At 39.5% G+C, this 26,367-nt stretch overlaps 1 protein-coding gene across 2 annotated transcripts in view; it reads right to left on the bottom strand.

The window, feature by feature from the left end:
* PRKG1 (protein kinase cGMP-dependent 1) overlaps positions 1 to 26,367 on the bottom strand; it is a 1,343,145-nt gene that overhangs the window by 1,141,564 nt on the left and 175,214 nt on the right. For both annotated transcript variants that reach the window (XM_056120587.1, XM_056120586.1), the window contains exon 2: positions 4,180 to 4,346. In XM_056120587.1, coding sequence (XP_055976562.1) covers positions 4,180 to 4,346 — 167 coding nt within the window. The remainder of the gene's footprint in view (positions 1 to 4,179; positions 4,347 to 26,367) is intronic.

Here is a 26,367-nt window from a genome sequence, read left to right as displayed (position 1 = left end):
GACTGTCGTAGGTATGTCTACTTATTCTGCTATTAATATTGCAATATATGTGATTCTGCATGTGAACCAAATATTATTTGTTTCATTTCTTTTTCATATGTACTTATCATGGAACAAAGATATACTGTCACTGTCACTGTCCTCCCGTTGTTCATCGATTTCCTCGAGCGGGACCAGTAACATCTCCATTGTGACAATTGTTACTGTGTTTGGCATACAGAATATGTCACAGATAGTTGCCAGGCCATGCCGTTTGGGCGAGATACTCTCGGTACCTTGCCAGGCTCTCTGAGAGGGGCGGAGGAATCGAACTCGGGTCGACCATTTTGGCCACTTGCAAGGCAAATGCCCTACCCGTGGTGCTATTGTTCCAGCCCAACAAAGATATAATGATTCTATTATAAAGAAGTTAACTATTGCTAAGAATTAAAAAATGAGATTTTATTAGGTGTGAAACATCACCTAAGGCTGTAAATCATCTCCCAGAAATAGCATTAGTGTGTTTTCAGTTAAATAAGATTAGTTGCATCACAGTAAGAGGAAACATAACTTTTCATTGTATTTGAAAATCCAGAATAGTTAAAGATGTGCAAAAGTGCCAATTTAACAAGGAGTAAACCTAGAATACCAATTTTATATGTCAACTTGCTAGACTGTTTTATCCATCTATATGTTAAAGCATCATTCTAAATGTTTCTATGAAATTATTTCAGATAATTCTATGAAATTATTTCAGATAATTATTTCAGAAATTATTTCCTTAAACTAATATATTTATTTTTGATTTGGGGCTCCACCTGGCTATTCTCGGGGCTTCCTCCTCTCTGTACCCTCAGGGATCATGCCTGACTATACTCAGGGGACTATATATGGTGTCAACAATCAAAACCAAATGTACTACAGGCAGTACAAGAGCCTTCACCTGCTATACTATCATCCTCCAGACCTACTTGAACTATTTTCATCTGCAGATTTAAAGTCCCCAAGAAAGATAAGACTTCTGTCTGTAGAACAATCTGTAGATCAAGTCTTTCCTGGGTTCTCAGCCTATTGTACTTTGTAGTTTTTGGACTTGACAGTCTCCACCAACTGGGATCAATTTATGACTATCAATACACAAACACACACACACACACACACACACACACACACACAAATACACACACAATTTGCTCTGTTTCTTTCAAGAACCTAATACATTGTGCTATTAAGCGTTAATGAGTGTGAATCTAGATTACTTAGGTTCTATCCCAACTTTACTACACACTAGTAGATCTAAAGATCTAGGAAAATTATGTCCCTTCATTACACCATTATTTCCTCATCTATTTTACCTGCGTTTAGAAGGTAAGAGTGATCAGCCTTATCTCATAGAGCTGTTCTTTTTTTTTGAGGAGTGAGGCAAAAAATATTTACAAAAATACTATATAACTTGGCCATATTTTTGACGAAATTGAAAGGTAGTTTGGAAATCTATTTTCACAGCAGTTAAGATCTTATAAGACATTACATCTTGTCCACCTTCATTTCCTCTACTTCTCTTTCCAATGCTTGGTAATCTGTTTTATAATACAAGGCCAAGGGCAATGATTATTTCACAATATCTATTTTCATGTTTTGTTTTTCTGTATCTGGCAGATGAGTGAGATGGCACTTTCATGGTGACATGCAATAACATCAATACCATGTACTTAACACGACTGTAACCAATTTACCTAAAGGATAATAAAAATAAAGTACTTTGGGGTATGGTGCTGCCAGCAGGTCAATCTGTACCTGTGAGATGAGTGCATTAGCAGCCTGATAGTGCCTTCAGACTTCTAGACACCCCAAAATTGCTCCTGTGCCTTTGGCCAGACCCCAACAACCAAGAAAGTAAATGGCCAAAAGTTAGGTATGTGAGAGACACACCACAAACCACCTCTGGCTAAGTTATATAATTGGAATCAAGACCTCTCTGGTTCCTGATCAAACTGCTTAAGGGCCATGATGCCAGAGACTGAGAAACAAATCTCGGAACCCAGCGGCTACTGACAGAAATATAGTGACGAGATACACGGGGCCTCACGAGATGAGGGTGGAGCTGGCCCTCTCCTCCCCGCCACAATAAGACCCCGAGTCGCTGTCCACAAACGGCCTCTCTGGCTCCTGATCAAGCTGCGTAGTGTTCATAATCCCAGAGACACAGGAACAAATCTCAGAACACAGCGGCTTTTGGCAGAAATCCCTCCAGATTTAATTGTTAAAATTTTGGAATTTCAAAATCGTGCAGCCACTATTATGGCCGTGTGACATCATAATCAGCAATAGAAAACAAATTGTCTATGGTTGCCTTTTCAGCAGATTTGAGTTTTGGGGTAAAATCCCAAATAATAATGGTGGGTGTGGTGTCAAAATATTGAATGTGATCAAAGTAGAGAGAGTAATATGGAAATCATCTGCCCCAGAGGTAGGGGGAGGGTGTGGGATGGGGGTATACTTGGGTTTTTGGTGGTGGAAAAAGGGCACTGGTGAAGGGACAGGTGTCTCATCATTGTAGGACCGAGACTTAAACCCGAAATCTAGATTCAATAAATAAATTTATAACAATTTTTAAAAAGTAAGGTGGAGTTCGTGCTCAATTCAATCAGCCTAATCAATGGCTGAATAAATAGCAATACTCCTACATTAAAATTAAAAACAAATAAATAAAGTACTTGATATCCTCCCAAGATTAAAGGCCTAATACATGTCAAAATACACTATAAAATTTTAAGTTAAGGAAAAATGCACAAACAACATTATCAATGTTAATTCGCATAGTGATATAATGTTTCTTGTTTTATATTAAATAACATACAAACTAACTAGAATTAACTTCACAGCATCTTATTGAAATAAAAAAGGCAAAAGCACAGTTTTCAAATAATTGCTCAGAACATTTTGACACAGATTACTGTTGTGAGCAACTGCCCTACAGTGCTAATTCTGACAGCAGTGCTAATTCAGACAACTACATGGCACTGGTAGTCCTTGAACTTTCCTGACCCAAACTGTGACAACCAAAAAAATCCTCAGGACAGCACCAAATGTTCCTTGAGGGGGAAAATTACCACAAGTAAATATCCATTGCTGTAATATATATGCATACATAATATATGCACATATAAACTCAAAAAAATTGCTCCCATTAATGACTTGTTAAGCTGATAGGTGACAGGGATAGGACATTAGTTACCACCTAACAAGCCTACTGTGAGGTTCAGATGCCAACTCTCTTATACAATAGACATTTCTGAACACTTTGTAACTACTTACTAAATCATCACTTCAGGCTTTTTCCTTCTCACAAGAGGAAAATATGTCACTATAAATCTAAAACTAAAAACATACACCATGAAAATTCATCTAGACATAAAACACATCTGAACAAGGGATATCTCAGTCTTTTTTTTAAACTAGTTTCTACTTTACTTTGCTTAAGATCACCTTAGGTGGTTAATATGCTCTTCAGTTCCTCAGGATCTATTTAACATATAAACAACATATAAATCAGTAAAAATGTTCTCTTTTTATATGAATGTTAAAGTAGAAAACCTAGACAATAATTAAGAGTTAAAGAGAGAATTAGAGACACTTTGATTATCTGAGCAAATATACTTCCATTAGTGAGTGCTGAGCTTTTGATTTAATAGTAGCACTGTCCTCCCGTTGTTCATCAATTTGCTCGAGCGGGCACCAGTAACAGCTCACAAAAAAATTGAGAGACTTGCTGTTACTGTGTTTGACATATCAAATACATCATGGGTAGCTTGCCAGGCTCTCCGAGAGGGGTGGAGGAATCGAACTCAGGTCAGCCATGTTGGCAGCATGCAAATCAAATGCCCTACCCGCTGTGCTATCACTCCAGCCCCGAATTAATAGTATGAAGTCTTAATTTAGCTTGTAGCATTTATATTCAAATTAACCTTTTGCCACCTGGAAAAATTATGAATTTTTCATATTACTACTCTAAACAAAAACACTTCAAATAATTAGTGAAGCACTGTGTCTGAGTGTATGCCACATCTTTTGAAACTATCTCAACAATACAAGAACAAAATGATGTTTATCCCATAGAGCACATTGCTATCTGTATGCAGGCTGATAAGATAAAAAGGGAATAGTAGACTGTGAGAGGATCAGGGTTATGAGCCATACCTTCCATGACATACACCAGTGACCCCACATCTCCTTCTTTGATGATGCAACTGTCTTTGCCATACTCCACTGGGTACATACAATCCACAATCTCCTGTATTTGCGACAGCTCCAAGTTCTTCATGAAGTCATTATCAAGGATGGCTTCCTTTATGAGATCCTTGGATCTATGGCAAGAGAAGGAAGATTAATTGGCACACCTGACAAGTGCTTTCATACTCTGTGAGGTGTAGCAGAGCTGCACAGTGTTCTGGCAGACCACAAATGCATGTACTTGTTAGAAATCCATTAATTTTCTGAAAGACAAGCTGTAGAAACAGAAAAGGCAATAAGAAAAAATTGTAAGTATTATTTAATGGGCATAACCAACAAACAAGAAAGTTCACATGATTCCACTGTATAAATAAGAAAAGTTTAACCATGAAGATTGTGAGAAAACCAATGGGTATTTTAATTAAGGCTTATAAATAGTCTATAAATAAATCACGATCACGATCACGACCACCCTGTTGTTCGTCGATTGCCTCGAGCAGGTGCCAGTAACGTCTTCTTCGTCCTAGCCCTGAGATTTTTTTTTTTTAAAGTGCCATATTCAAGGCTTTTTCAGGGTTAGGAGAATGAGACCCATCATTGTTACTGGTATTTGGCATATTGGGTATACCACGGGGAGTTTGCCAGACTCTGCAGTGTGGGCAGGTTACATTTGGTAGCCTGCCAGTTTGTCCAAAGTAGGAATGAGATGATAAGATGTCGCGCGGCCGCGAATGTGGCTGCGCACTTCCGGGAGCTGAATGTGATAATCTCTGGATCCTGACCGTTGTTGGAGTTACACGGCAGTTGGTGGGTGTAACTGTCTAGTTACTAGCAGGTCCAGTCCCAAACCATGCAGGCTTGGAGATCTCAGCCCCGGGTCCCACACACCTGGGTTCCTCTGCCAGTTCTTTTATGTGTGAGGTTCATCCAAGTGTGTGGATGAAAAATAAATAAATATAATTATTTATTATAAATAAATATGCAAATTAAAAGAAAATTTTATAAAACATACACTGCTATATATTACAAAAGAACATCAGTATATGTAGAACCATAAACATATACAGTAGTAGTATAGCACTGTTTTCCCATTGTTCATTGATTTGCTTGAGTAGACACCAGTAACGTCTCCATTGTGAGACATTGTTACTGTTTTCAGCATATTGAATGCGCCACGGGGAGCTTGCCAAGCTCTGCTGTGCGGGAGGGATACTCTTGATAGCTTGCTGGGCTCTCCGAGAGGGAAGGAGGAATTGAACCCGGGTCGGCTACATATACAGTACAACTAACTGTTTTATTTTTGTGCCTTATTCACTATGGCAGAAATCATTTAACATTTTTCTCTATTGTGTAAATAGTGTCTGTACCATGCAGTTTTGTGCGATTGTTCAAGAAATATTCTGGACTTAGGCTTCTTCAGAGAACATTTATTTCTCCAAGTAGCTGAAAGGGATTAGGCAGATAAAACTCTGTTGAACAAAAGATCTTAAACACGATGTGATTCATAGATAGGATTAAGTAGGTCGTCAATGGGAAAGATCATGATAATCCTTATAACTGGAAGTAATTCAATAACAGCAAAATTTTCAGGACTTAAAAGTTTGTGATAATTTATTCGCTAGGGTAACAAGCTACAATTCACCTTTTAAAAATACAAAAATTAAAGTGAAGAGAAATTCAAGAACACCTAGTCCAGAGAAGCACAGAACACACTCAGAGAAGCCTGAACCTGGAGAAGACAGAAGCAAAATCCTTAGCAACATAGAGAACACAGGACATTTTTGAAATTTGATATTAAAAGTCTCCATTTAAAAAACACTCAATGACAAGTTGGTCTTTGCCCACATCTGCTTATCAAATGCTTTCAGAGAAATGACCTGCCATAATTTAAAATGACCTGCATACTGACTAGAGCATTAGCCCTCACCATTTCTGGATGGCATATCATTTAGACCTCAGTATAAGTGAACTAGCGTATACATGTCATGATTTGTAATGATTTACTTTTAAATGATGAAGAGGTTTATGTAAGAAATAAATATATTAAACTCTGGGACCCGGGGCCGCCCACCATCCCTGAGCCTCTTCCCGTTTGTCCCCAACGACCAGGTAGTACCCCCCATATATACCAGGTACCGGTAGGGGGCATGGCCTCTGCAGAAGTGGGTGTGGTCTAATTTTGGGCCACAGATAAATTACTCATACCCAGCAATCTTGTGTAGCATTTCAGTCTCCATACCACCACACAAACATGAAGAAACAACACAAATCCCCACCATGAGAAGAGGGCAATGAAAAGAGTATAGAAGCTTCATTAGTTGTTACTCACTTAAGGGAGCTCTCTGAGAAAGAATTCAGATATGAAGTTATGAAGATGTTCAATGAATTCAATGAAACAATGAGGCAGATACCCAGTGAATTAAAGGAGGACATGAAAGAAAAATTGAGAAAATACAGGAAGAAAGGAGAGCAGAAATTGGAAAGCTATGCAAAGAAATGTCACATATAAAAGATTCCATAGATGAAATAAAAAACTCAGTCTGTGCCCTCAACAGTAGAATGGCAACAGCTGAAGACAGAATGAATGAGCTGGAAGATCAGCTGCACGAAGCCTACAGGCAACAATAAACAATGGCAAGAGACCTCAAAATAACTCTAGAGTAAAACAGAGTCCTAGGGGGTGATTCCAAGAGGAACAACATTAGAATCATTGGAGCACCAGAAAGTCAGGAAAACAGTTCCAATGAAAAAGCCACGGTCAAACAAATCATTGCTGAAAAGTTTCCAGAGTTGGACAATGCAGGCATCCAGATTCAAGGAGCCTGAAGGGTGCCAGCTAAAAGACACCCTAACAAAAACACTCTGAGACATATCTTAGTTAGAATGATGTATGCCACTGATAGAGACACAATACTGCAAGCAGTAAGGTCAAAGAAGGAAATCACATACCAAGGAGCACCCCTTAAATTCACAGCAGACATATGAGAGGAAACCCTCCAAGCCCGAAGGCAATGGTAGGATATAGTGAAAAAACTCACTGAAATGAACACCTCAACAAGAATACATACCCAGCTAAACTCTCACTCAAACTTGAAGGAACGGTACACTGTTTTCTGGATAAACAACAGCTCAGGAACTTTATAGACTCAAAACCAAACCTAAAAGAAGGACTATAGGGGCTACTGTAAGACTAGACAAACCCCTACAAGCACAACAAACCCTAACAGAAAGATGACACAACATCAATGGTCTAAATTCACCAACTAAGAGACACAAAGTGGCAAATGGATTCAAAGACAGAACCCAATATTGTGCTGTCTACAAGAAACACATATGAACAATCACAACAAACAGACTCAAAGTCAAAGGATAGAAAACAACCCTGCAGGCAAACAACCCCCTCAAAAAGCTGGAGTGGCCTTACTAATATCAGACAACATAGATTTCAGGTTGAAAAAGATTAGAAGGAGCAGTGAAGGTCATTTTTTATTATTCAAGTGTTATGTACAGCAGGAAGAAATCACACTACTAAATGTATACGCACCCAATGAGGGACCAGCCAAATACCTTCAATGCTAACAGACCTTAAGAAGGACATTACAAGCAACACAATAGTAGTTAGAGACTTCAGCACTGCCTTATCACCCCTGGATAGATCAATCAGATTAAAATTCATCAAGGAAATAATGAACCTGAAGGAAGAAATAGAAGACAGAGGGCTAAAAGATCTATACAGGACTTTATAACCCCCCCCCCCCCAAAAATACACATTCTTTTCCAGTGCACATGGAATATGCGTCCGGACCACGCAGTAGGTTACTGTCGCCAGGTCACCCCGGGGGGAAAGGGTGTTGTCCCTCCGCCTGCTCCCCCTTGGCGGCTCAGTGGCCGTCATCCTCCAGAGGCCACTGGACAGTCAGGTCTGGGCCCGCAGTGACAAGACACACAGGGCCTCATGGGATGGGGGTGGAGCTGGGCCTGTCCTCCCCACCCCAACGAGAACCCAAGTCATCACCCACGAATGGCTTCTCTGGCTTCTGATCAAGCTGCTTAACGGCTATGATCCCAGAGACACAGAAACAAATCTTGAAACCCAGTGACTATTGGCAGAAATGCGTCCACACCACACAGTAGGTTACTGTCGCTGGGCCACCCCAGGGAGGAAAGGGTGTTGTCCCTCCGCCTGCTTCCCCCTGGTGGCTTGGTGGCCATCATCCTCCAGAGGCCATTGGACAGTCAGGTATGCGCCCACAGTGATGAAACTTGTTGGACCTCACAGGATGGGGGTGGAGCCGGTCCTGGTCTCCCCATCCCAACGAGACCCCAAGTCATCACCCACGAACGACCTTTCTGGCTCCTGATCAAGCTGCTCAACGGCCATGATCCCAGAGACTCAGGAGCAAATCTCGAAACCCGGTGGCTTTTGACAGAAATCCCTCCAGATTTAAGTGTTAAAATTTTGGAATTTCAAAATCACATGGTCCTACTGCAGCCACGCAACATCATATGTTATTCATAACCAGCAATAGAACACAAATTGTCTACTGTTGCCTTTTCAGCAGATCTGAGTGTTGGGGTAAAATCTCAAATAATAATGGTGGGTCTGGTGTCGAAATATTGAATGTGATCAAAGTAGAGAGAGAGTAATGTGGAAATCATCTGCCCCACAGGTAGGGGGAGGGTGTGGGATAGGGTTATACTGGGGTTTTTGGTGGTGGAGAATGGGCACTGGTGAAGGTACGGGTGTTTCATTGTATGACCGAGACTTAGACCCGAAAGCTTTGTAACTGCTCTCACGGTGATTCAATAAATAAAATTATAAAAAATTTAAAAAAAGTAAGGTGGAGTTCATGCACAATTCAATCAGCTAATCAGTGGCTGAATAAATAGCAGTATTCCTACATAAAAAAAAAAGAATGGATTCACTCAGTAATTTCAAAAAGGGCTGTGTCTCGTACAGACCTACAGCTCCATAATGTAAGGAGTATTTTACAGGCTGGAGTAAAAAGGCTCACTGGGTACCTCAAGATTTTCATGTAGTCACTAAGATGTGCTTAAGCCCTTCTCAGTACATGCAGTGGAGGTTGTGGTTCAGTGATGAGGCCAAGGCAAAACTTCAGAGCCTAGGCAATGCTGGATGGAAATTTTCAGGAATTAAATTGACTTATGAGATATTAATAGATGAAGGGAAATGGCACGACCCTAAGAAGCAAGTCACCTAGCCTCATGCTGTTTTTGCTCATGTCAGTGACGCCGCCCTGTGGGCCTGGGAGAGGATTGATGCAGATGCTGACCTTAAGGGAAGCTACACAAAGATTATTCAGGGTGCCTCAGAGCCTTATGCAGACTTCATAGGGAGATTGATGGAAGCCATTGAAAGGCAGGTTAAGGGTAAGGAAACCCAGGAGCTTTTGTCCAAACAATTGGCTTTTGAAAATGCTAACGAGGATTACCAGGCCATCCTGAGGCCCATTAAGGAGAAGGAGGACATAATGGGGTACTTGAAGGCATGTTGGAATGTTGGTTCTATCAAACACCAGGCACGTATTAATGCTGCAGAGGCCTATGCCATACAGAGGCGAATTCAGGCCAAATGTTTCATTGTGGGAAGTCAGGCCACCTCCGTAAGGACTGCAGGGCACCTCCTAAACATGCAACTGTGAGACGTCTACCTGGACCTTGTCCACAATGCCATAATGGAAACCACTGCGCCAGAGATTGCCCCTCCAATCTTGGCATAGCTGGTGACCCCATTTCGGGAAATGTACAGTGGGGCCAGCCCTAGTGCCCGCAAAATCAGGGGACGTTCCCAGCTGCAGCCCTTCTCCCCAGAGTGGAGGGAGCTTCAGAGCTCCAGTCAGTAGATTCACTGCAACCAGCCACGGCAGGGAACGCTGCTTTAGATATTCCCTGCTCTGATACAGTTAGCATTTCTCCCACCCAGAGTCACTGCAGATTAAATTCTGGTGCAAAGGGATAAGATTTGAACCCCCAGGTAGAAAGGGAGTTTGCTCAAGCGAACGTTACAAGCAGCACATCAGGATTTCATGGTTGTCTGGAAGTGAAGGGAAAGGCATCTCAGATCCCTGACTCTGTTCCTCATGGAGCGCATCTAGAGGCTCACTGACAAGCGGTTGAATTCAGAGAACAAGCTATCCCGTGTATGGAACACGAGGAGCTGAGGTCTGTACCTAACGTGCATCAGGTTTTGAGCCAGGACAAAAGTGAGAAAATTTGGAAACAAAGAGTTGTGTCTACTGGTGAATTTGCGCTGGCAAACCGAGCAGAACTTTGTGTAAAAGGGCTCAGCTACCCTGAGAGCCTTCAGTCATGTCAGAGGTGGAGAAATCCTTCTCTAGTTTCTCTTCTTGATTCCCAAGAATATCTGCCAGGAACTCAGTCTGGACAACTGACTTTCAGGTTTTTTATTAGAACCAATGGTGAAGTGCTAGTTCCAAGGAAGATTATTCAAAGACTCAGGCTGGTACAGTTATACTTTTGGGGAAGTGAACTTCTACTTCTAGTTCATAACATGCCACCTCTGGGAAAACAGCTTCAGGGCCAGTGGGTACGTGGTTATTCTCCCACTCGGCCATTGCTTATTGACCCAGGAGGCACAGAGATGCCTCATTCCTGGGTGCTCACCCACTCAGCCATTACAGCCGCTGAGTCTGGTGAGGGACAGAAGGCACTGTCACTAGGATACTTCTGCGTGTGTGTGTGTGTGTGTGTATGGTTATGAAACAGGTTATTTCTGATATCAGGAAAGAGTTTCCAATGAAGGCTGTAACTCGCCACATTAGTTTCTTCACTTGCCCATCACCAGGGCCTGCTAATATCATCTCAGACTCAGTTTATGTTGTTGTTCTCTTCCCTGGTATTGTGACTGCATTTTTAAGTACATCAAATGCTCTATAGCTCAACAATTGCTTCAGCAGTTACAGTCTCTTTTACAAAAGCGCTCTGAACCTGTTTTTATTACTGATATCAGATCTCATTCTGGTCTTCCTGGACCTATGAATTGGGCATAGTTAAAAAAAAAAAAAAGGAGGAATGCCCCATTTGACTCCTTGTCCTTGACATTGTTTTCTTTAAAATTTTGAATTTACCTCAAGGGGATCCATATACAGCAGCTGAAAAGCATTTTTCAGGAAGATACACAGACTCAGAAAATTATTAACTTTCCTATTTTCATTAAAATTGACAAAGACTGGGTAGCAGGGAGACATCTCATTCGAGGAAGAGGCTATATTTTTCTTTCAACAGGTAACTCCACTAAGAAACTTTGGGTATCATTGCATTTCGTCAGGAACCGAATTCATCCACCTGCGTTAACTTTCAGACCTTTGCAGTCTTACAACTCTCTAAATTCCAGCTCCAAGCTATCGCCAAGCTGATTTCAGCTGGAATTCACAAGGAAATCAGAGGAGCCAGCATCAGAAGGCCTGCAGCAAAGGCCTCTAGCTCCTTTAACATAGCATGAGGTCACATTAAGAGCATTCTTTATACCCTTTTCTTTTAGGTTATACATTGGGCAACTCCAGGATCCTGTATTTTGGATTAACAATTCTTTACTTTTACCCCCTCCTTGGAATTCATAGGCACATCAGATCCTGAAGGAGGAAGGAATAACTTTTAATAGGAACACCTTTTCATTTCTCTCTAGGATAACTGTTTGTGTCAGAGTTCCCCGGTCTCTTTCTCTACCCCCAGGCATGGAGATGTACCAAACCTACACAATCTAGTATACTAACATTATTCTTTTGTCAAATGACAAGACTTTTTTTGAGTTTCAGGAAATTAGATTTAATCAAATGTATGATGTTCTCTTTACTAAAATTTCCTTCATCATTTTTGGGACAAAGAGTGAGGCCACCCAATGGGTACATATTTTCTGTTATAATGAAAATTGAATGCTATCATCCCCAGAATCCCAAATTGTTTAGCTACAGATGGTATATTTTCCTTTGGGAAAAATCAATAGTATTCCACTAAATATGTAAGTCCTAGAAATGCCAAAAGATTAGAAATAAAGCCTTCCTCCAAGAAAATAATCATCTCAGCCAAAAATGATTAAAGAAAGCCACATTTTTCTTTTCTTATAAACAGTACTATTAACCTGTTTTGTGAAGACAACGGAGAAGATAAACAACAAAATCTAACACAATCCTTTGGAATTATTAAAATTATTAAAATTGTTAAAATGTATTAAAATTATTAAAAATTATTAAAAAATTCTAAGTGCTTATCATGGAGTGGTGGTGGCAGAGGGAAGAAACCTCCAAGATGCTCTTGCTTCTTGAATTTCATTTTAAATGGAAGACAATCTCAAGACTCCAAGGAAACAAACAGGTTTTGTACAGGCTCTCTAAGTCATTGTGCAAACTGAAGGGTATAAAAACTGTTATGTACATATATGTAGTATTGTAGCACTGTCGTCCTGTTGTTCATCAATTTCCTTGAGCGGGCACCAGTAATGTCTCCATTGTGAAACTTGTTGTTACTGTTTTTGGCATATTGAATATGCCATGGGGAGCTTGCTAGGCTCAACCATACGGGCAGGATATTCCCGGTATCTTGCTGGGCTCTCTGAGAGGGATGGAGGAATCAAACGTGGGTCGACTGTATGCAAGGCAAACATCCTACCTGCTGTGCTATAGCTCCAGTAACAGATTAATATATATGTATGTAGTTAAATTCTACATAGAGCCTATGAAAATATATCTCTTTATAAAGGTATCAACCGACAATGTTTAAATTTTCATAATATGTCCCTGGCCTCACAGCAAGATAGAAATGTTACATCTCTGTGTATTGTAATTCAAAGATCTTTTTGCCTATGAGTAATAACTAAAGGCCTACACTGTCATGTAATGTATATTTAAATCCAATTTACTGAGGGCTCAAAACCTTAGGTCAATGCTCATTAGACTCTACTTGCTCCAAATTATAAATTATAACCAATCAGAGATGCTAACTCACCCCCCTTTATTTAAACATCATGATTTACAAAGTTGTTCATGATGACTTGTTACGGGCATTCAATATTCCAACACCAATCCTACCACCACTGTGACCAATTTCTCTCCACCACTATCTCTATTTTCCCAACCACCCCTAAAGCATGTTATCTCTATTTTCCCAACCACCCCTAAAGCATGTTCCTGTAATTTATCTTATTTTATATTTACTTTATCTACTAAAAAGCCAATGGAGTGATCAAAAAAATTTACATAGAAGAAAATTTGTGAAAATGTTTGTATCTCACCATAGGGACACAAAGTTCTTTTCTGAAGTTTACTTAACTGTTCTTGCAAGTAAAGACTTCTGTGTGAATGTTTTTATTAGTTAAGATTGGTTGGCTTCTGCATTACATTCCCATCCAATCCAATGTGCTACTACTGGGATGTCAGCATTGTACAGTTTGGATATGTTCAGATAATCCAAAATATGTAACTGGGCAGTCTAGCCAGAGGCATGGTGGTCCTTGGGGTATGGGAGTGGCTACGGGAGCTTTGGTAAGGCGGGAGCTGGATTGCCCACTTCTGGAGATTGTCCCAGAGGTCTCAGCTGTGAACAGATGTATGAGACATTTTTGCAGCTAGTTTAGCTCTTTAGAGATTTATGTATGAGTACCTGAAACAAGGCTGGTATATGAGCTGACAGGGCAGCAGCTATGAAAGGTAAAACATAGGCATAGCTGCAAAGCTTCCAGAAATACAGGGAGGTAAGGGGAGGTCACCCATTCTGACTATAAGAATTTCCCTGGAGATTTCAACCAAAAAATGCCTTTTTACCAGAAATTGTCAGCAGCTTAGGTACTCTGTGTAGCTCAGTTCTAAGGAGGAAGACTCTAGCCAGAGGCATGGTGGGAGTTTTGGGGTATGTTTACAGATTTTGGTAGAGCAGAAGCTGGCCTGCATCACCTCAGAGATTGCCCCAGAGGTCTCGGTAACTTCTTCAAATCATTTTCTTTCCCTGAAATAATAGTCTAAGATATCAATAATACCTAAGACATTGATGCTTCTTATACGATCCTTTGAGCTTTTATCAATATGGGAGCTAAAAATGCTGTTATCAGAAGTTCTAGCAGTGGTTAGGTGGTCAGGTTATCTGCTCTAATTAAGAGTAAACACACACACACACACACACACACACACACACACACGTTTTTCTTCCATATCTGAAATTTGTGACTTTTGAAATGCAAATATACATAAGAGCAACTTGATTATTTGAAATATTAGCTATAAACAATGGTATTTTGGTCAACTGGCTCCCCAGGGAGAACTAAATAAGGCCTTTTTTCTAGTGGCTGACAAATCTGCATCATAAAATCTCATACCATGGCAAATTTCAAGCTAATAATGCTTGCAAAATACTTGAAAATTTAACAAGTATTTCTTACCTAAGATTGTATGAGCTGTTGCAAAGACATCACTGGATATAAATTATTTTTCTAATACTTGAGACTCATAAAGCACAAGGGCCAGAGAGATAGAACAGTAGGTTAATGTGTTTGCCTTGCATAGCACAGCGGGTAGGGCGTCTGCCTTGCACGCAGCCAACATGGCCGACCCGAGTTTGATTCCTCCACCCCTCTCGGAGAGCCCAGCAAGCTACCAAGAGTATTCGATATGCCAGACACAGTAACAACAAAGTCTCCAATGGAGATGTTACTGGGCCCGCTTGAGCAAATCGACGATCAACGGGAGGGCCTTTACTTTATTTTACTATGGTCAACCTGGGTTTGATCCCTAGCACCCCATATAATATAATCATCTGAACACCGTTCAGGAGTTACCCCTGAGCACAAAGCCAGGAGAACTAAGCTATGAAGATCACTGAGTATGGCCCAAAAACAAACAAAAACAAAATAAAATAAAAAAATAATTTCAGGTGTCCTAATTTACAAATGCTGAAGTCAATATGATAATAATTCAACTCTTTAAAAATTGTATTAAGTGACATAATAGCCACAGAAAATTTAATAAAAGGATTAGCAATGGTTCTTCTAAGCTTTCAGTTATGAGAAAATAAATTGAAAAGTCTAGTTCTATATTTACTCATTGCAAAGAAAGTAACCCACAAAGAATGTTGGACAGAAATTGTCTACCCATATTTTTCAATGTATTTGAATGTTAGGTAAAAATGGGCAATTCTAGGAGAATAAAGGGACAGACATATGAACCTGCTTCTATAAGGAAATCACTGCTATGGATTTCTAATAAGCAGAATCTCATTATCTTCTAATAACCTCATAATTAATTGAATGATATTCTACACTGTGGCTACCAAATTGTGTGCCAATAATATCTACGTGAATTAGGCTATTTCAGAGTTGGGGAAGCTGTCTCAGGTTGGATGGTGAGGAAAGTTTCTCTGAGCTGTGGAGTGCAAGACAACAGGATACAATCACTCCAAGAACATTGATTATGAGCACTGCAGGTGAAAGACAAAAACAACTGAAATAACCCAGAGGCTGGAATGAGTTTCATCTGTCCCAGGATTCAAAAACAGATCTGCATGTCTTCAGTGTCAAGTGAGTAAGAGGGAAAGAGATGGCTGGACCAGATCACAGAGGCAGTCTGGAGCCAGGTCTCAGACGGCCATGCACTATAGCACTGTCCGCCCATTGTTCATCGATTTGCTCGATCGGGCACCAGAAACGTCTTCATTGTGAGACTTGTTACAGTTTTTGGCATATTGAGTATGCCACAAGGAAGATGGCCTTAAAAGCTCTTTTTTTTCTAAGTCATTGAAATTCAGCAAAGCAATGTCATAAGAGATGTGATTTATAGGCAATATACTAAAAATAAAGAACAAAGGGTATAGAATATTCTTATTTTTTAAATTTTTTTTATTAATGAAACACCATGAGGTATAGTTGTAGACTTACAAACTTTCGTGCTTGGGATTCAGTTATACAATGATCGAGTACCCATCCCTCTAGCAGTGCCCATTCTCAACCACCAATAATGCTAGTAGCCCTCTCATACCCCCTATTCAATCCCCCCCGCACCTCACCCTGCCTCTGTGGCAGAGCATTCCCTTTTGCTCTCTCTTTCCTTTAGGGTGTTGTGGTTTGCAATAGAGGTATTGAGTAGCCATCGTGTTTGGTTTAGAGTCTACTTTCAGCACGCATCTTGCATCCAGAGCAAGTCCTCCAAACATCCTTTACTTGGTGTTGCCTTCTCTATCTGAGTTGCTTTTTCCCCCAGCATGTGCTTCCGGCTTCCAAGCCATGGAGCAGACCTCCTAGTAGTTATCTCAACTATTCTTGGTGTTCGACTCCCATTCTGTTACTTTATATTCCCCAGATGAGTGCAGTCTTTCTATGCCTGTCCTTCTCTTTCTGGCTCATTTCACTTAGCATGGTACTTTCCATGTAGAACCACTTGTACGTAAATTTCATGACTTCATCTTTTCTAACAGCTGTATAGTATTCCATTGTGTAGATGTACCAAGTTTCTTTAATCAGTCCTCTGTTCTCAGGCACTTGTGTTTTTTCCAAATTTTGACTATTATGAACAGTGCAGCAATGAACATAAAAGTGCAGATGTCATTTCGACTGTACTTTTTTGCCTCTACGGGATATATTCCCAGGAGTGGTATCGTTGGGTCAAATGGGAGCTCAAATTACTAATTTTTTGAGAATTGTCCATATTGTTTTCCAAAAGGGCTGAACCAGTCGACATTCCCACCAGCAATGAAGGGGGGTCCCTTTCTTGTCACATCCACACCAGCACCAGTTGCTTTTGTTCTTTGGGATGTGGCCCAGTCTCTGTGGTGTGAGATGATATCGCATATTCTTAAATGTTGCTGACTCATGAGGATTTTATATCACAAATTTCACTGAGTATAATTTATTATTTTGTGAATAAACAATTCCTATAACTGAAACTCTTTGGAACCATGATCTCATAAACTTTGGACTTCAAATTACTGACTATATAGGAACTATATAGGAAAATGAGGCCTTATGTTTTAAATTAAAACTATCTCTAGAGACCTTAAAGTTGTTTACATGCCATTCACAGCTTCTCTTTTAATTTCTTGTCCCTTGAATCACAAAAGATGAGAGTTAATATGCACTTAACGAGCCAAGTCAGTAACTCTAGAATTAATATATGACCCCTTCTTTTACAAAAACTTTAGTTTAAAAAGTCAAAGTTAGAAACTGGAGTGATATTAAAGTGGGTAGGACACTTGCCTACTATGTGGACAAGTCATGTTTGATCCCTGGCATCACATATGGTCCCTTAGGTCTAATAGGTATGATCCTTGGGCACAAGAGTAAGCCATTAACACAACTGGGTGTGGTCATAAACTTAAAAATAAAGTAAGGATGGAAGGAAGGGAGGAAAGAAGGGAGAGAGAAAAGAGAGAGAAAGAAAGAAAAAGTACTTCATTAAATCTTTAACTCTCAAAGCTCATATTTAAGCTAAAGGTCAAGAGAAGTAGTAAATGAAATTTCAAGGTCACCTTGGTCTACAGGCTAGTCTGGGAACTGACAAGTTCAAAACTTATTAACAGTTTTGACAGATAAAGTATTGACAGATAAGGTTCTTACAGGGACCGATAAACATTTTTGTTTAGGAAGAATATTTTGTTTGTAGGAAGAATACTTTTAATCTATCCTGAAATATTTGATTAATCGATATAAGCAAGAAAAACATTTGGAGTAGTCCTCTGTAGCCCAGCTGTTAAGATTTTGCCTCTTCAATCCTACTTCTTAGCCTAACAGCACTCTTGAATAAAAAAAAAATCTAAACTACAATACAGAGCTATGATTTGGAAGGAAACAGTTGGGATTTATTTATATTGTAATTCAAGCTGTAACTGAATTTCAAGGTAATTCTTGTTTATGTTTTAATGCAAAAACTGATTAGGACATTTTGGGATATATTTCCAGCAAGGTCAACATACTCGTACAATGAACATTCATTAAACATTCTCTTCTTACAAGACACATTATTTTGCCACGTTATTTTGCCTACTATCTAAAATCCACTAAGCTCACATCACCATGTGTTACACACTGTAATTTTAACAATTACAATGGCTTGATGTTAAAATTGAATACTGAATAAATCTTTTGTTTTTGAGCTATGCCTTGCTGTGCTCACAGTTTACTGTGCTCAGGAATAACTACTGCTTGAGTTCAGAGGATCACTGTAAAAAAACATTTTTTAAAATATTGTTTAGATGATTCTCATATTGCATCTCTCTGCAATAAATTTAATTACATTTTGGATAACATCCACTTATTTCAACTCAGCGGCATTAAAAAAAAAAACCAGAAAACTGTTCCCGAACCTTCAAGTGTGTATGCTCTCTGCTCTCTGAAAATGATGCCTTAGGTCACTCATTATTTCCTCTGGTAAGATCTCGCCAAATTTATCCTTGTTGCAGTTATGTGTGAGTCTTAGAAGGTAAATTATCTACTTTAAATAATTTGGATCAATCTCATATCCAAAGATTTGTGTGCATTAGGCTTTAATACCTTAGACAGTATTTAGAGTTAGTGTAAAGGGAAATGGCCTTTACATATAGAAGAATTTTTTAAATACATAAAATTTAAAAATAAAACAATCATGTTGATAACAAAACTGTCTGATGTTCAGGCTTCTGATCTAAATTGAAGCAATTAACCAATTAGTTATACCACTAGCCATAGTAGTAATTCTACTACTACTATGGTAAGTACTACTACTGAAATGTATTGAAAGGTTACTCTATATTTCATAATGTAAACTTCGCCCCATTTAAAGTCTCACAATTCATTGTCACCATAGAACTGAGGCCCAGAGCAGTTACATAACCTGTACATTGTTGCACAACTAGCAGGTGACAGAGTCCGAATTCAAAGACAAATCCATTTGACTCTTAACCCACACTTTACTAAATCATTTGACTTCTGAGCCTATGATATCAAGTTATAAATTAAGAACTAGAATAAACTATCACAATAATAACATCCAAAATTTTCTGGTTTTGTAAAAGCATGCTCTGCTGGAAAAATGTGACCTTTTATCTGCAAAGAACATATCATGCTTTCAAAACAGTTCCACATTCAACATCTTGTTCTATTACTGCCACAAACCTGTGCAGTAAGTAGAACAGATGTACTATTATTCCTACTTGACAGATAAGAAAACAAAGGCACAAAAGGGTCAGATGCTTGCCAAGTTCATGTTAGACATAAAAGTAGAACTCAGATCTACTGACTAACAGCCTGAAATAAACCCTTTTCAAATCTTCCTATTTCTTCATTCTCTCTCTTTGTGCCTCTTAATCTCACTCCTTTCTCTCTGTATTTCTGTCTCTCTATGTCTTCCTCTCCACCTCTTTTTCTCTTCCTAACCACTCTTTCTCTCAAACCTTTAATCATTTTATCGTTAAGTCTTACAAGTTCAAAAGATTAACAATAAATCCACAGCACCAATATGTCAGCAGGGATGTTTGGCCATTGACAATGATTCTATGGATTAAAAAATTCTGGAATAGTTCCTAGAGAATGGTTCCCTTTCTTATCTAATTCATTCTCCACATTACAGAAATTTGAGCATGTTTGGTGGCTTTTATAAAGAGATAACCTCTAATGCAGAAATAACTTTTTAATTCAGCAATATAATTGAACTTATTTTGGTTCCAGTATGTCCACATTTGTTCTTTCCTCTAAGTCTTGGCAGTTGTTATTGTTATTCTCTTTCCTGTCCTACAAACCCTGCCTCAGATGGACTTGATATACCAACATAAAGATAAAATTAAGTGCACAGAAAATCATTATCAGTTTGGATGTATGTATACCTTTATTCTAATTCAAAATAAATCACTTATTTTGCTTATGAGATAAAGTAAAAGTAAAAAAGTAAAAGGCCCTCCCGTTGATCGTCAATTTGCTCGAGCGGGCCCAGTAACGTCTCCATTGGAGACTTTGTTGTTACTGTGTCTGGCATATCCAATACTCTCGGTAGCTTGCCGGGCTCTCCGAGAGGGGCGGAGGAATCGAACTCGGGTCGGCCATGTTGGCCGCTTGTAAGGCGAACGCCCTACCCGCTGTGCTAAACATAAAACAAATACTTTTATATTTTATCTACATAAAAACATAGATAAAAGATAAAACATAATATTCCAAGAAAAACTGAAAAATATCACCATTGCATAAACAATAGCTGTAGAATATATTACATGGAAGCCTGAATATAGGATACTAAATGCTAATTTCTCCATGTGTACTTTAGAGTAAAGCACTAATGCATAGTAATTATAAACTTAGCAGAAAAGTTATAAAGGAGTATTATTCATAATTTAAAAGGGTAGTGACCTTAAATTTTTACTGAAGACAGGACAGGTCAAAAGGAAAAAAGGGAAGGAAGAATGTAAATAAATGTGATTTTCTAACTTGGATACACTATTTATTTTCTTGTACTACTCAGCCCTTTAGAAGTTTATCTCCTTCAATGGTAAGTAGCTACATCCTCAGTCCAAGAATTCTAGGGTTCAAGTATTCAGCCAGTGCAGGTAAATATAAGCAATACCAATGAATGGATTCAAAATGCAATCAGAATGTCTACAAAGAGGTTTTTTTTACATTGTACAAATATTTTAAAATCATAGTAGAGTAGTTGATGACATGAGTACATTATTTATATCTACAAATATAATTATATATATACTTATATATAATTATATATATAAATATATCTACAAATCTAAAGCTTAGATGCTAAAAATGCATCTTTTGTGATAGAAGGTCACAATCATCCATGAGGAAGAGATAAAAGAAACAGGAAAACCATAAAGTTTAGTCAGGCCACAGGAACCAAGGAAGTGAGCAGTAAATAAAACACAGAAGACATGGGGTTCTGAGCACAAAGTACTCTTGGTAGTTAAAAGTCGAACTTATGGCCTTGGCCTAGCCAGGATCGAAAAGACAAATACGGGTTACAGAGGACGAGAGAACAGATCCTGGAGCTGGGGCAGGCATGTGTGTGTGTGCTGGAGTTGGGGAGACGGGGCGGAGAAGGCACTGAGTACAAGTGGGGTCTAGAGATACATAACTTCTTCAATTAATCCATGCTTGGATTCATGGTGTGAAGCACTTGCCTTGCATATGTGAAGCCCTAAATTTCATCCCTGGAAGCCCTTCACTTTGACAACCACCAAGTACAGCACTGGTAATCCTCTGAGCACTGCTGTAATGTCCTTGGGCCTCTACCACCATCCTCAAGCATTACAGGGCCTGAGTAGCTCTGCATCACCAGGGCAAACAGCAGACCATCAGTTCTAATGGCTGAATATTGCCAGAAATTGCCCCTGGATCCCTGAAACCCACCATCCTCCCAAATTAATTCTAAGGTCTCTAGACAGATCTAAACAGAGTTTCTTAAATTTTCAGGAAATGTTTATGGAGTAGCTGTATTACCATCTCTCCACCACTGGCAATGTGTTATAGAAGATGCTGCTGAAGGTCGGACCAACACTGCACACACACTTCCACAATTTTTACTCTCTTAGTCACTCACTGGAGTAATTAAGAAGCACAGAGGAAGTGACAACAAGAAGGGTAGATAATCTTTGGTGACATTAACTCTTCTGATAGGGAGGGTCTCGATACAAAGAGAACTATAGAGTCTTTTGAGTGTTTTATTTGAAATAATTTTGTCATTGTTACTTGTCTTATTCTCAAACAAAAACGTCCAGAAATAAGTTAGCCGTGCTCTTTAAGAAAAATGGTTGCTATGTCACTTCTATCCAACAGTCCTTTTACAAGACCATAGTGTTCCAAATGGATCAGTTTGGTTTTTTTTTAGCTGAACTCTTATACCATGCACATGTGGCATACATTCATTCTTTCATTCAGCAAATATGTAGCTGATGGAGACAATGCACTGTAAACAAATAGCATAATTAAGAGACAAGATGTTTGAACATTGCAAAGTGGATACTGAATGCAGGACAAAAGGGAAGACCTATTTGGGATCTGAAATAAAGATCCATCCAAAGTATCTTACTTAGGCTGAGATTTAAGGATCAGATGGACCATACCCCATAGATGATCTAATACAAAGTCCTCAAAGCAGGAGGAAAAGAGTATTTTCAAGCTCAGGTTTGAAGGAAGGTCCCCCTGAGCAAGAGTCTTTTGATCAAGACAGGATGTCTGGAGATAAATTAGGAAATGTAAGCAGGGGTCTGTTAAGGCAGGGCCTGGACAACTGTGGCAAGAACGGGACTGACTCAGTGAAATAGAAAACTATTAACAAAGCAAAACAAGAATAGTGAGTGGCATGTGGTAATTATATTTTGAAAAGATCACCTAGGATTTTGTAAATGAGCAGAGGCCACTGCAGGTGGAAGAAGAAGTGAATGCAAGCTCAGAACGGAATGCTATTGTACTATTTTCAAACAAGAAATAACCATGGCTTAGATTAGAAGGGTGACAGCAGAGGCAGGCAGAATTCAAACTAAACTGAAAGAACATTTTGCAAGGAGAAGCTATAAGAAATACGGGTACAATGAATGTGGGTGTGAAGAAAAGGGTTATTTCCTAGTTTATAGAAGGTTTCTGGCTTAAGTAACTGAACAGACATTACAGGGCACCAAAAAACTCTAGGGGTGGAACACAGGAGAAAGATGTCACAAAGAACATTAAGAAGTAACAGAAATAGGAAGATCTGATTATGGATGTGACAGGAAGGAAGGATTTCAAGAACAAATGACTAACTTTTCCCTTTGGTTCCTACCAGAGGCATATTTTCATATATCACTTAATCACTTAATCACTTAATCCTCGTTATTCATCTATTTACACCAGCGGGTGCCAGTAACATCTCCATTCATCCCGGTTGCGTGCTAGCGTAGCCCAATGGTATCTGTTCGTTCTAGGAACATGCAGAGCCTCAAACCGATCATTCAGGGTCTTGACGAAGAAGTCTGACCATCTTGTAGGTGGGCGTCCTCGTGATCTTTTGATGTCCCATGGAATCCCATCAGTAATGGCTCTAGTCCAGCGGTTGTCTGTAAACCTCATTACATGTCCAACCCATCTGATTTTTGATGTCTTGGCAAATGAGACAGCGTCCCTGTCTCATTTTTGAGCGTTGACGAAGATCAGAACTCCGGATTCTATCTCTCATTTGAGTGAATCGTGATATTCCAAGCATAGCTCTTTCGATTCCTCTTTGAGAGACCCGAATAGCGTTCTCATCCTGTTTCCGTAGGGTCCAGGTCTCTGAGGCATATGCTAATGCAGGAAGAACAGTGGAATCAAAGAGATGTGCTCGTAGCTGGAGGTTCTTTGTCCTTTTAGTTATTTCTTCAACGTTCTTGAAGGCATTCCAAGCTGCTCTCTTCCTCCTGCGCAACTCAGGTGCCAGGTCATTCATCATGTTGATTTCTCGACCTAGGTATATATAACTGTTGCATTCGGAGATGGTGGTCCTGTTGAGAGCGAATGGAGTGTCAGGAACAAGGCTGTTTCTCATAAACATTGTCTTCTTAAGATTCAGCTGTAGTCCGACCTTTCCACATTCATGGTCAAAGTTGTTCAGCATTTGTGCCGCTTGGCTGATGTTTGGTGTTATTAGAACGATGTCATCAGGAAAACGGAGGTGGTGTAGTTGCCGACCATCTATCTTCACTGCCATGCTTTCCCATTCCAGTCGTCGCATGATGTTCTCGAGGGTGGCACTGAAGAGTTTTGGTGAAATGGTATCACCCTGCCGAACCCCTCTCTTGATATGGATGATTACTTCTTTGTAGAATGGTGAGATCTTGGTAGTGAATCCGCAATAGAGCTCACGAAGGATCCTGATGTATTGAGTTTGTACGCCCTGATTGGCTAGGGCTTCCATCACCACTTCCGTCTCAACAGAATCAAAGGCCTTCTTTAAATCAATGAACGTTAGACAGAGCGTCATCTTGAACTCCCGAGAAACCTCAATGAGCTTAGTAATCGTGTGGATATGGTCGATGGTACTGAATCCTTTTCGGAATCCAGCTTGTTCACATGGTTGTCCTTCATCTAGTGTTCTGCTAATCCTATTCAGGATGACTCGAGTGAACAGTTTGTAGACGACAGACAATAGGCAAATTGGGCGATAGTTGCCAATGTCGTGGATGTCTCCCTTCTTGTATAGTAGTACAGTCCTGCTGGTTTTCCATTGGGATGGAACCTTGCATTCAGACAGGTAGCGTGTGAAGAGTCTAGCCAATGTATTGATGAGTACTGATGGTAAGTTCTTCAGGTGTTCAGGTCTGATCTTGTCTGGGCCAAGTGCTCTTTGTTTCTTTACCGACGAGATGGCATGTTGGATTTCGGAAGGGAGAACATTGGGAACGACATATCCATCATGTGGTATGTGGTATGTGGGCAAGTGGATGTGGCTATTAAAGAGAACTGAGTAGAAGTCATGAATAATTTCTATCTTTGTTGTCTATGCACCAACATCCAGTTATGGTGAAAGAGAAACTGAGAAGTTCTACATGGAGCTGGAGAAGTTCTATAAAGAAGATCACACCTTCTACAAGATCATTGTCGGTGATTTTAATGCCAAGATAGGACCAAGAAGATCAGTCAATGAACTCCACATCGGGACCCATTGCCTAGAATGGAATGAACAGGGTGAAAGACTGTCTGAGTTCATCATGTCAACCAAAACCTTCCATAGTAACTCACAGTTCCAAAAGGCTGAATCTAAACGTTGGACATGGGAGTCTCCCGATGGACGGTTCCACAATGAAATAGACCACATCATATTCAATCGGCGGTTTTGCTTAACCAATGTTGCTATTGTCCCAAAATTCCAAACGGGATCAGACCACCGTCTTCTTTGTGCAAAATTCACCTCACAGAATGAGGAGAAAAGAATGCAAGGTTTAAGAAGAGGACTCCCAGAACGACTACCAACTGGGAACTCTTTGACTCTGTTGCGGCAACATGGGAAGATGCCATCATTGACAACATTGATGAGGAATAAGATCGAATGATTCAGCACCTCCATGATTGTACAAGGAATGCCAAGAGTGAGATAACCACAAAAAACCGTCTTTCTTCGAACACTCTTGAACTTATTCGCCAACGTGGCTTGGCACATGCCTCAGGCAACCACAAGCGAACATCCGAACTGGCAAAACAGTGCAGAGAAGCCATCAAGGATGACCTCAAAAACAGGAGAGCAGCAGTACTGGTAGATGCGGCAGAAGCTGGGAAAAGCATTCGTAATGCCCGCCTGTCCTTCACCAACTACAAAACCAAGATGACTGCCCTCCGACATCATGATGGTTCTATCACATCTTCCAGAAGGGCAATGGAGAAGATTATTCATTTTCCTATATATGTATATATATATTGGAATGAGTTGATCATTCATTATAAATGAATATTGCACTCTTGTTAGAGTGCAATAAGTACTGCTCTCCACTACACTATTTTTTATAATCACTTACAAATAAATTTACTAAGGCTTTATTCCTCAAATTATTTTCAACATAAGGGTATCGCAGCAACAGAAACCAGCCTGCAAGCATTTTACTTGAAAGAAAGCCAGTATGACTTACTGTTGTCCTGATACTATTAAGCCATCCACCATCCACATATACCACACATACTAAACAGCTATGTACCAAAACTTGTAGTTTATTATGGTACAGTTATAAGAATGATGGTATGGTCACATGACCTATTATAAATTAAGAGTAGAAACACCATAAGATCCTGAAGTCTTTTTCATTTATTAAGCAAAAGTGCAATCAAAATGAATTAAATAAAAAATTAGACAGCCATATTTGGAGTGAAAAGGATTCCTTAGTGTGGAGGAGATAACTTACTAACAACCTAAAGAGAAATCTATAGAAGGAACCTGTTGAACACCTTTGATTCTCATAACAACTAATCACAGATTTTGAAAAAGTGTCTAAGCAGAAAGGCAAGCAATAGAGAATATGAAAGTGACTCAATATTAATCATACGTTGACTCATTCAACATAGTATAAGCCTCATTACCCTCCCCTTCATTTCGTTCTGAAAGCTGAGAACTGTACTGTAAATGGCACCATTCAGAGACTGCACTGAAAGGATCATTAAAATTTCAATACTGAATATAGATTTGGAGTTCTAAATGGCAATGAAACAAAGTTGTTACTTAACAG

The sequence above is a fragment of the Sorex fumeus genome, unplaced genomic scaffold (assembly GCF_029834395.1).
Source record: "Sorex fumeus unplaced genomic scaffold, SorFum_2.1 ptg000043l, whole genome shotgun sequence".
Classification (NCBI taxonomy): Eukaryota; Metazoa; Chordata; class Mammalia; order Eulipotyphla; family Soricidae; genus Sorex; species Sorex fumeus.
This window is presented reverse-complemented; position numbering and strand designations above follow the sequence as displayed.